The sequence below is a fragment of the Phlebotomus papatasi genome, chromosome 3, assembly GCF_024763615.1.
Source record: "Phlebotomus papatasi isolate M1 chromosome 3, Ppap_2.1, whole genome shotgun sequence".
Lineage (NCBI taxonomy): Eukaryota > Metazoa > Arthropoda > Insecta > Diptera > Psychodidae > Phlebotomus > Phlebotomus papatasi.
The window spans coordinates 18,424,241-18,436,639 of NC_077224.1; the positions used below are offsets into that span (position 1 = coordinate 18,424,241).

The 12,399-nt window shown below is 33.7% G+C and overlaps 1 protein-coding gene across 3 annotated transcripts in view; it reads right to left on the reverse strand.

Annotated features, from left to right (window-relative positions):
• Positions 1–6,566: 6,566 nt before the first annotated feature.
• The window catches only part of LOC129806809 (tyrosine-protein phosphatase Lar), a 284,034-nt gene continuing 278,201 nt past the window's right edge, over positions 6,567–12,399 (reverse strand). For all 3 annotated transcript variants that reach the window (XM_055855583.1, XM_055855585.1, XM_055855584.1), the window contains 3 exons: positions 10,439–11,259; positions 10,233–10,365; positions 6,567–7,237 (listed from right to left, as the gene is read on the reverse strand). In XM_055855583.1, coding sequence (XP_055711558.1) covers positions 6,752–7,237; positions 10,233–10,365; positions 10,439–11,259 — 1,440 coding nt within the window. In that variant the 3' untranslated portion in view covers positions 6,567–6,751. The remainder of the gene's footprint in view (positions 7,238–10,232; positions 10,366–10,438; positions 11,260–12,399) is intronic.

The following is a 12,399-nucleotide window of genomic DNA, read 5'->3' on the forward strand; positions in this document are numbered from 1 at the left end:
ATCCATTTTACATATCCTATCCATTACATTCACATTATTTTTCTCTTGTTTTTTCCTTCTCTACTTTCACACACAAAAATTAATCGTGTTTTCGTGTTTGTTATCTTTCACTTCAACAGTAGAAAATAAACTAAAACTAGTCACTCTTCTAAACATTTTTTTGTTTAATTATCATATTTTCTTTTTCATGTGCGAATAAATCATGTAAAATTCGATTACATTCGATTACAATATTATGGGCATTTATTACAATTAGCATTTAAAAATTATTGTGTAAAAAATAAAAATATCACCATTATTGCAAGAGTGATTTTACTTAAGAGTTCGCATAAGTTTTCCATCTCAAAAGAATGGATAAATATTGAGTATTGCAGAGGCTGGATAAAATAAATTTCATGTACTTTGAGCAAAAGACTTTCTGCGAAATTCCAAGACCTTTCCAATGATCCTAAATTTTCTTTAATCGATGGAGAAAAACACTCTCCAGAGTCAATTTAATGTTTGACTTTGAAAAACTTGATGGTCGATTATTTTAAGGTTATGCAGGTTTCAAACCTAGTTTAGTCAATGATTTATCATTTGAAACTTATTTTCTGACAAGATTTTCGGAAAGCTTTTGCCTTAGGATTGAATATGAGTGACAAACGATCCATTCAACTTCGAAAAAACCACTAAAATTGGTTTTATTTAGGATTTTGAGACCTTCGAAAAGTGCGCTATACCAAACCTCCAGTACGAAATCTGTGTTATTGTATCTGGACGACAAGACAAAAAGAAGTTCTGTCGGGAAGTTTTATCACAAATGTCTTTAGAAATATATCGAATGCTATTCGAAAGAGAAAATGTGTCTTAGATAAAACAATTGTTCTTTAATATTTAATTCATTTCTTTGAAATAAATATAAAAAATAAGCAGAACGCGCACTCGCAGAGCTAGTTTATGTTGTTTTTTGTACAACAGTTCTATTTGTGATTGAACTAAAATTTCCAAAATATCACTAAACGTTAGCTTATTAATGCTTTGTTTAGCCAAGATAACTTGAATTTGTCATATGGCATTGCCAAAGTGTTACAGAATGCCCCTCCTGTTTATTCAAACTGACATAAATTGACACAATCAATCTGAATGCAGATGAACTTAATTTTCGAAAGTATTCGAACGCAATCTGTAGTGGTTATGTGTCTTAGCTGAAATTAATTTTTTTTCTAAAATACTTTTAAAAAATCGTGATTTTCGTCCTATAATTGCTCGCCAAAGAGAATCAGTTTATTTGCAATTTAAATGGATTTTCAAAAGTATTCGATAGGAAATAAGGGAAGATCAAGAGTGTCTTAGATAACATTTGTTTTTCTTTTGAAAATAAATTTGATAAACTAATTTTATTTTCTTTCTCAGAGAATTGTTTTCAAGGGATAAACTGTTTATTATGGCGCTGGCACACACCTTTTAAATTAGGAAAATTTTATGAAATCGAAATTCACATCTTTTCCTTGTGAAATTGTGTGGATAACTCCATCCTATTCTTCCGCAAAAATTGAGATAGAGATACGCAAAACGTTTAATTTTGATTTAATGAAATTTTCCTGATCTAAAAGTTGTGCAAGAGCCATTAGGGTGTTTTTCTTAGCAAAAATTAGTCGAATTTCAGTTGAACTCGATGTTCGAAAGATTTCTAACGCTGTTTCTAACAATTGTGTATCTTGGCTATTTTTTTTTTGTTTTGAAAAATACTTAAAAATTTTAAGTTTTTCGTCTGAGAACTGTTTTTTGACGAGTAAAACCGTTTATTAGAATTTATAGGTGTTAGGAAAATCAATTTATTTGCATTTGAGCTTTATTTTCAAAAACTTTCGATAGGCATGAATTTTCCATCGAATTTCGACTGGATTGTCTTAAGGATTTTAGTAATTCTTATTCTTACTAATTTCGTTTCCTTTGAAATGATATATTTAGCAAGAATCAGTTCAATTGCAGTTAAACTAAATTTTCGAAACCTCCAAAATACTTTCCGAAAAATGCCTTGTGTGCCTTAGCTAAGATTTTTTTTACTTGCCAAAACATCGTGTTTCCCGGCTAAAGTTAGAAAACTGTTTTCGAAAACAATTCGAGTGTGTCTTGGGTAAATTCTTAGATATTATATATTTGTGTCTCGGTTAATTACCAAAGTTCGTGTCATTTTTTATCCATCCCCTGCAAAAGACTCTTTCACCTAACACAATAGCATACGATACAGTTTCCTTCTCCCACTTTTACGTTCTACTTCGAAATATTTTTCAGGATATGATTCCGGATACATAAGTGTAGCATATACATTTTTTACCTTAAAAAAATTAAGTATAATTACTAAATATATATATATTGTGAAATCTGATGAAGAATGCTCAATGGTATTGATTAAAATACTAAATATTTCTCATCATACATTCACCGTTTTTTTTTTCTCAGTCTTTAAAGTATTTAATTATGCGACAAAATTAAAAACAAAAATAAAATATCTATAGATATTTTATATTACTTAAATTGAACCCAGTTGAATGAAATACTGCATTGGATATGTTATTCAATTCTGCACATTGATGGAACGACAACAACAACAAAAAATGGTTAAATGGTAAGCACTTCAGTGATGAAGCATGAAAAATTAATATGAGTATGAGTGCATCAGGTATATTGTTTTCCATTGCTCTCTTCAAAATTACCTCGATGAAAATTCAACGGGGCAGCGACATGAGATAAATTTTAGATTGTCCCACAAAATCGAAGTGAAAATGTTCGGGGAAATTTAAACAGTATTGGTTGTTTTTTTTTTTAAATACGATTTCACTTCATTCGATTTTTAAGTTTTTTTTTAAAGTTTGTCGTTTTTTGCAAAATTTTTCACTCTCAAAATCGCAAATAAAAATATATTCTGCAGAGTATTCTTTTTTGTTAAATAAAATTTTCACACGATTATCGTTACAATTATTAACTTGATATGATTCATCAGAGGCTATCAATTTTTTTTTGCTTAAGTTAATATCATTTCCCAACCCTTTCGATATTATCATGCAGTTTAGCGTTTACGAAAAAAGATAAGCATTTAGCATAGAGGTTTGTTTTCTTAAAACTTTGTTTTCTCTCTCTTTCACTTAGATTTATTTATTTATTTTTTTCATTAATCAAAGTTGATTTCGTAAGGTTAATTGGCAGAATCTCATTGGATTAATGCACAGTTAGTATGCTTTATAAGTAGTTTCCTTTTAAAGTACCCTTTCATGTTAAAACATCTAATTCTTCAAGGGAAAAAGAATTTTCTCCCAAATGGAGCACAAATTAAATTATTTTTGTTTTTTTTTAGCAATTGTCCAGCAATTTTTTTCTTTCATTCTTTCCCCTTCCCCATTCACTCTTTTCTAACCTATATTACTATATATTTTTTTTCCTATCGAAAAAATATTCTGTAAAAACATTTCAACGATATTTAAATGCATTCTTTTCATCTGCAGATTGTTTTTGTTTTTTTTTCAGAATTACGTTGCTCAGCGACACTTTTTTTTAAACTTTTAATTTCCGTGAGGCACGATGGGCATTTTAAATTTTTACTAATTTTTACTCTTTGCCTTTTGCCTCTTCTGGCATTTATTTTATTTGTTTTTTTTGGCTGTTTTAGTTGTTTTTTCCAAGATTCCTGGAAATTATTGTGGTACGTGCCATGACTAAAAAAGACTATGGAAGTGTGTCTCGACTAAAGCTGGAAAATAACTTTCCGAAATATTCCATTTCGAAAATAACCTGAATCCTTTTTAGAGAGGGAGAAATTGCAGAACAGCTGCAATTAAAAACTGCAATTAACAGCTGCAATTCACGGGTAGTTTTTCTTTAATAGGGGGAATTGGGGAAGCTTTGAAATTAGGCTTTTTCTCTTATTTTAAAATAGAATTGAGCCTTATCACGCCTTATACAAAGCACTTGCGAAGCTAAATTGCATCATGATAGGGCTCAATTCCATTTAAAAATTGAAGAAAAAAAACCGAATTTTAAAGCTGCCCCACTTCGCCCTACATTTATTTAGTATCTGTCAAAAAATGGTAGAATAACCTTTAATGGTATTTCTTTTAAAGAAAAAAAGGGTTTTAAGGTTTAGTTCAGGTTCATTCAAGAAATATTTCCTTCAATTCTGAAAACCGAAATAAAATTAATTAAAATTTTAAATTAAATCAAATTATTAAAATGTCTCAATGGGCCAACATCTCTAGATAGTATTAACCCTCATTTTAAAAATTCTCTTGAGACAGAATTGGACAGAATTATTCAAAAATCCATGATTTCATCATTTTTATTTATTTATTTTTGATTTCTAACCTCAAAAATATAATGCAACCTGTAGAGGAATTCTGTAACAGTGACAAAGTCATATGACAAATTCAAACATTTTTATTGGATAATTTTAGGTAAATTATTCGAAAATACTATTCAAAATCAATGACTGAGAGCGTCAGAGCGCTCTTAATAGCCATTTGATGTTCAACGGCCTTTTTAATGTTTTCCTATTCCCAATTTGAACTGCGAAAAATTGTCATATGACATTATCATGTTGTTAGAAAATTCCCCTACTGATCATTCAAGGTATTATCGTTAAATTCCGAATTGTATTAAGCTTGGAAATTCACGGAAACCAGATAAGTTTTATTGTTGAGGTTAGGTCAAATATAACCTAAAAAAATTTGAATAATTTAATTTCTTATTTTTGCATTATTCATATAAAAAACATTAAGTGTATTATCTAAAATATTTCAACCGTATCGCGTTTCTTGATTAGTTAGAATGCAAGAGATTTCAAATTAGATTGATAGGGGAAATTTTCTTTAGAAAATCTTTTTAAAAAATGCTATAGTGTGTAAAGACAAAAATCGATGTTTTTAATCATCAATAATAATACAAAGATTTACGAATTAAAATGATAAAAATATGCGAAGTATTTCTTAACAATATAGAGAACGGATAATTCCTGGATGGTTTATGATAAAAAGACCTTTCTCAGTTTGGATATTTCTTTACGATAATTCTTATAGAAATCTTCTACATTAAGATGGAATCGGATGGAATTCTATATTAAACCGAAATGAAATTTAAAATTTTGACATTTGGAATAATCCGTGTTTGTGTCTTGAATATTATGATCCCAATATGTTTGACATATTCTTCCCATTCACAGCTGGAGTTTGATTATCGAATTAATCTCTCGGAAAAAAGAAAAATGGAAGTCTATTTGCACAAAAAGTCGTTCATGTTCGAAGAAATTCGGATTTTCGAACCAAATTTTTGTGCAAAAAGTACGGAGAATTTGTGAAATATTACTGTCAAGCTGTTGAAAATATTTTTAGTTATTAAGAGGGGAATTATAATGTAATGTAAATGATCTTTGCTGCTTCGATTTTCCCCACAACAGAGCAAAAACAGATACATTTTGACACCTGAGATACTTCGAAATTCGAACAGAAAATACTTCAGTAGCCATGTGGGCGAAACTAGAAGTAAAAATATTTTTTCTTTGGCTTTCGAAAATGTTTTTCGAATTTTTTAAACTCCATCTGTGAATGAAGCAGTTTTACAATTGATATTTTACGGTTTCAGAATGTCAAAATCTTTAAATTTTCTGGATTTTTATCATTTTTAAATCAAAAGAAAAATTTAAATTTTTGAAGGTTCATGCTTTTAAAAATATTTTAAGCAATAAAATGTGTCTTAAACTCAAATGGCGGTTTACTTTAAACTCAGAATTCTAAACTCTCCAATTTGGATTTAAAACTGTGACAAGGTTGACATCTACACGCACGCTATCTATACGTCACGTCAAACAAAGAAAAAACGTTCTCGAGGCCTCTATAAAGCCACAATTTGGATTATTTTTATTTTAAATAAACCACAATCGAAATTAATAGATTATTCATGTAACACTTCGTTACCGATCCATCCATTTTAGGAAATTTTCATAGAAAATTCTACTGTTACCTAGGATTTAAGCATTTATATTTTAATAAAATAATTCTGCAATAATTTTTAGTTATGAGTATTATTATTACGTTGCATACAGTAGAGTCTCGCTATAGTCCATATTTGGTTTCAAATTTGACACTTGGGTCGCACTATAGTCCATGTAATTTTTTAAAATTATCAACGATTTTTAGTATTAAAATTGTTCGACGGCTTCCACTTTCTTTGCGATTGTGGTACTTGTCCTTGCTCTCTTCATTGTGGATCACAATTATCACAACTACTTAATAAAGTTTGCCAAAAATATTAAAATAATTATGCATGTCGCATACTAAAAAACATAACCTAACTTAAAATCAGTGTTTTGAAATCAACGGTCGATAAATTGTGGACTATAGAGCGATGGCCTATAGCGAGACTCTACTGTATAAACTTTAATCATGGACACTCACCTTTAGCTCGTACAAAACCCTTTCTGCATTTTTCTAAACATTTTTCTAAACACTTGTTTTTTTGCATTTCAGGCAGAAAAGGAAGCTTTTTTTTAGCTTACCCCGGTGAATTGCAGCTAAATACAACAAAAAAAAAACAAATAAAATAAATATACAAATATTTTCTAAGTTAACGTAGACCTCGGAAATTGCCAGAAGAGGAAAGCAAAATTGCCCATCCCTTCTCAGTCAGACATTTTTTGAATATGGTGTCAGTCATCACAAAATCTGGCACAAGTGGGCACAAAAAACACTCGTCTTACTTACGACACTCTCCTCCCTCCCCCTCAATTGGCATAGTGGTCAAATGACCCAAGATACTCAAGAGCAGCACGATAGCAGAACTGATACTGATCCTCAGTCTGCACCATGGCCGGTCGCTGAGATCGCAAAATTCGCACAGTCTGGAAGACATCCAGCACACCTTCGTACTGCATTCGCTCCAGCACAATGCTGAGCGTTATGAAGACACCCGTTCGACCAACTCCAGCACTGCAGTGCACAGTTATTGGGCCATCTTGGCCAAATTGCTCCTTCGTCTTGTGCACCTGCCCAATAAAATCGATAAAACCTTCACCTGATTTGGGTACTCCCTGCTCTGGCCAATCGATAAACTGGAACTGACGCACTGTCCTCGATGAGCCATCCCTGGCGTCCGTCACTTTGAACTCACGCAGCTTGTACTGCGGCATATTGTACTCCGCAATCGGATCCACCACGTAGCACTGATACCGCACAGAACGCTCATGTGGCCAGTATTGGTAGCATTTTTCCTAATTTTATTTCATTTTTTTTTGTGAAAAAAAGAAAAGAAAATACGTACATTGTATTTTCCGAAAAAGTAATTTCCGTAAAAGTAATTTTAGGCCACGCCCCTTCAGATATAATAGATAAAATTAATATTGCACTTTTAGTTATTAAATGAGGATAGTAAAAATGCATCTCAAGCAAAAAATTGAAGTTAATCCATTCGTACGCGGGACTTAGTTTTGTTTATCGACAAATAAGCCACGCCCCCTGAAGAAGGCTTAACAGTAAAAAAATAGTCAAGTACCCACTTTGGAAATTTTGTATTTGTGATTGCATGTTAATTCGAACGTTTTAGATACCTAATCTACGTTTTAGTTCAAGGAGGATCAGCTAGGGTCAGTAAGGGCCTATCGAAATTTCCAAAATTTCTCCTAGGCCTTCCCGGAAATGTCTTTTTGGTGTTTTTAATAAGCTCTCAGCTTACGAAATACTCCCTCTGTTCCGAAAAAAGTCGAATATTTTTCATACAAAATGTACTAGCAAACGTACGACTTTGTTTTTCGGAACGAAGGGAGTAATATTAGGTGAGATTCTTAACAAAATATTTTGACTTTTTATCGATCAAATTTGACTTTTCTCCGACCGAATTTGATTTTTTACTGACCAAATTTTTATTTTATACTGACCAAATTTTATTTTTTACTAACCAAATTCTATTTATTACTGACCAAATTTTATTTTTTATGACTCCAGCACGCCTTTTACATCAGGAAAATTTCATGAAGTCGAAATTCGAATTCCTTTCTTTCTCACATGCTTTAAATATGTCTATCTCATTCTCTTGTACTCTTCTTCTTCTTTTAAACATCACTCCAAATTCAATTTAGCTCAATAGAATTTGGTATGCGAAAGAACGAGATAGTCATATGCAAAACACGTGAGAAAGAAATGGATTCGAATTTCGGCTTCATGAAATTTTCCTGATCTAAAAGGCGTGCTGGAGTCATAATGGCGCTGGCACACCTTTTAGATCGGTAAAATTTCATGGAATCAAACTTCACATTCCTTTCTTTCTCACACGCTTTGCATATGTTTATCCAATTCTTTCATACTCCAAATTTGATTGAGCTAAATTGAATTTAAAGTGATGTTTAAAAGAAGAAGAAGAGTCTGAAAGAATGAGACAGACATATTCAAAACGTATGAGACAGAAAGGAATTCGAATTTAGACTTCATGAAATTTTCCTGGTCTAAAAGGTGTGCCGGAGTCATAAAAAATAAAATTTGGTCAGTAATAAATAAAATTTGGTTAGTAATAAATAAAATTTGGTCAGTATAAAATAAAAATTTGTTCAGTAAAAAATCAAATTCGGTCGGAGAAAAGTCAAATTTGTTCGATAAAAAGTCAAATTTGATCGATAAAAAGTCAAACTTGGTCAGTGATTTTTTTTAAACCAGTAAAATGTGAAATTTAATCAGTGGATAATTAAATATGATCAGTGAATAATAATTTAGTCAATAAAAAACTAAAAGGAAACCAATAAAAGTTAAAACTTTGCATATCCGGATAAAAGTATTGCACAATTCGTATTGCGGAAACTTCGTATTTTAGTACAGTTCGTATTTTACCATTTCGTATTTCAGATTTCGTCTTTCCTAATTTTTTTTATAAAAATAAAACAGGTGCAACTGATAACTTTCCAAAGCACAGAAAATTTTCCTTTGCCTCAACAGGCGGTACAGATAACTTCCCGAAATACAGAAAATTTGATATTTTACTGATCAGGTTCTTTATTTTTTACCGATCAAATTTCATTTTTTATTGATCAATTTTGATTTTTCACTGACCAAATTTAACTTTTTACCGACAAAGTTTGACTTTTCTCCGACCGAATCTGATTTTTTACTGACCAAATTTTATTTTATACTGACCAAATTTAACTTTTTACCAACCAAGTTTGACTTTTCTCCGACCGAATTTGACTTTTTACTGATCAAATTTTATTTTATACTAACCAAATTTTACTTTTTTACTGACCAAATTTGATTTTTTACTGACCAAATTTAACTTTTTACTGACCAAATTCGACTTTTCTCTCACCGAATCTGATTTTTCACTGACCAAATTTAATTTTTTACTGACCAATTTTAACTTTTACTGACCAAATTTGACTTTTCTCCGACCGAATCTGATTTTTTACTGACCAAATTTTATTTTATACTAACCAAATTTTACTTTTTTACTGACCAAATTTGATTTTTTGCTGACCAAATTTAACTTTTTACTACTGACCAAATTTGACTTTTCTCCGACCGAATCTGATTTTTCACTGACCAAATTTTATTTTATACTGACCAAATTTAACTTTTTTACTGACCAAATTTAACTTTTTACTACTGACCAAATTTGACTTTTCTCCGACCGAATCTGATTTTTTACTGACCAAATTTAATTTTTTACTGACCAAATTTAACTTTTTACCGACCAACGCAACGTTAACTTCTTTCCGACCAAATTTGATTTTTTACTGACTAAATTTTATTTTTTTTTACTGACCATATTTGATTTTTTATTGACCAAAACATACGCTGATAAAATTTGGTTATTTACTGACCACATTTGGCTTTTTACTGACCACATTTGATTTTTTACTGACCAAATTTTATTTTTTACTGACCAAAAAGTCGCTGCCAAATTTTAATAACCCTTCTGGAATCTAATTTTGTCTTTGTAAAAAAAAGAATTAAAATATCTCTAGGAGGTGCAAAATTAAATAAAGTCAAATTGCAAATAAGAATTCAGACAATTAAACAAAAAATCCACAGAACAATCTTTCTATTTATAAAATTCTCTTTTAAATACGGAAGGGAAACTTTTCTTCTGCAAAAAAAATCATCTGTTTGCGCTTCAATAAATAAATAATTTAGCATCCCTCAGTGTTTCTTTTTTTTTGGTACAAGAAGCTGAAAGAATGATAAGAAAAGAAAAAAACTGAAGCATAAAAAAATCTGACTTACCCTTCCCATTTCTTTGAGTTTGGTCAGCATCACCACAATGGTCGAATTGTGCTCCCACAGCATGCGCCAAAAGTCCTCGGCGGTGTCCTGAAGAGGTCCCTGGGCAGCAATATAGGCATTCCTGTAGCGATACCTGAAGTGACACAGCGACAGGCAATCAATCAACAAAGAGTCAAAACAGACATTTTCTCCCAAGCTGCACTCACCCATCAATGAAGCTAGCATTGATATAGTCACTGCCCTCGATGCCACGAATTGGACTGATGCACACGCGACTGGATTCGTACGGAAGGATGTGCACAAGGCGATTCTTGTGTTTGTTGCACTGCAAATTGGCCGTCACGAAACGCGAGCTGTCTGCTTTGATATTCGACAATTTCTTAAATTCCACCTCCATTCCCGTGATATTCTCTCCAGGTTCTGTCTGCATGAGCTTCTGGATGTGATTGTGCAGATTCCGGGCAGCCACTTCTGTGTTCCCACAGATGATGGCCTCGAGGATGGCATCATGGATGAAGATGTACTGATCCTCTGTCTGAACCATGTAATTTCGTTGTGCCCTCAGACAAGTCACATGCCCATAGATATCGATTGTCTTCTCATGCTTCATCCTCTCCAGCATCGAGTCAATGACAATGAAGCATCCCGTCCGGCCAACACCAGCCGAACAGTGCACAATCACTGGACCCGAATCCGGCGGAGTGAGAGCACGACAGCGACGCAGAAATTGCAGAAATGGTGCCGGATGGTCAGGAACTCCATGATCTGGCCATGCTGTGAACTGCAGCTGCTTAATCTCTCGCCTCTCGCCACTGCCCTGCTTGCACACCTGGAAAGTGCGGATGCTGTACGTGGCCAGTTCCTGAGTTTCCGAGATGGTCACTGTGAGCTGCCCGTAAGTCTCACTGCCCCGAGATGGCCAGTACTGGTCACACTTGATCCTCGCACGCTCCTCCAGGCGAGTCATCATGACAATGGTGGAAGTGCGCAATTCCCAGCACATTCTCCAGAAATCAGCACAAGTATCCTGCGGAAAATTATGCGTCAGCCTAGTGCGCAACAGGCCTTTTTGTTTCAACAATTTGATCCTTTCAGAGAGATTTACACTTAACCGTATACTTCGGGTGAGAAAATCAATAAGAACCAACTCAATAGAACAGTCTGCCAAGAGTCACACTCCAGGCGCTAAATTGGCAAGAATGCATTTAAGGTCAACTGGGGTAACTCTCTTGAGAGACTTCTTTAACGGGGCCTGAATTACAAGGTCAAAAGAGATCTATAATTTCTTTATTGCTTAATCAGGCTAAATCAGACATCCCCCTTAAGCGGCTAGCCTGATATAAAGCTAGCCTGGCTTACTAATTCAGGATTCTCCATTAAGGGGCTAGCCTGAAATAGGTTTAGCCTGGCTTCCTCATTAAGGGGCTAACCTGGCTTCCTAAGACAGGCTTCCCCATAAAGACACCAGTCTGAAAAAAGACTAGCCTGGCTTCCTAATTCAGGCTTTCCCATTAAGGGGCTAGCCTGAAAAAAGACTATCCTGGCTTCCTAATTCAGGCTTTCGCATTAAGAGGCCAGTCTGAAAAAAGACTAGCCTGGCTTACTAATTCAGGCTTCTCCATTAAGGGGCTAGCCTGAAATAGGTTTATCTTGGCTTCCTAATTCAGGCTTCTCCATTAAGAGGCCAGTCTGAAAAAAGACTAGCGTGGCTTCCTAATTCAGGCTTTCCCATTGAGGGGTTAGCCCGAAATAGGGTTAGCCTGGCTTCCCAATTCAGGCTTCTCCATTAAGGGGCTAGCCTGAAATGGGGCTAGCCTGGCTTCCTAATTCAGGCTTCTCCATTAACGGACTAGCCTGAAATAACGCTAACCTGGCTTCCTAACACAGGCTTTCCCATTAAGGGGTCAGCCTGAAATAGGTATAGCCTGGCTTCCTAATTCAGGCTTTCCCATTAAGGAGCTAGCTTGAAATAAGACTAGCCTGGCTTCCTAATTCAGACTTTCCCATTAAGGGGCTAGCCTGGCTTCCTAATTCAGACTTTCCCATTAAGGGGCTAGCCTGGCTTCCTAATTCAGACTTTCCCATTAAGGGGCTAGCCTGGCTTCCTAATTCAGACTTTCCCATTAAGGGGCTAGCCTGGCTTCCTAATTCAGACTTCCCCATTAAG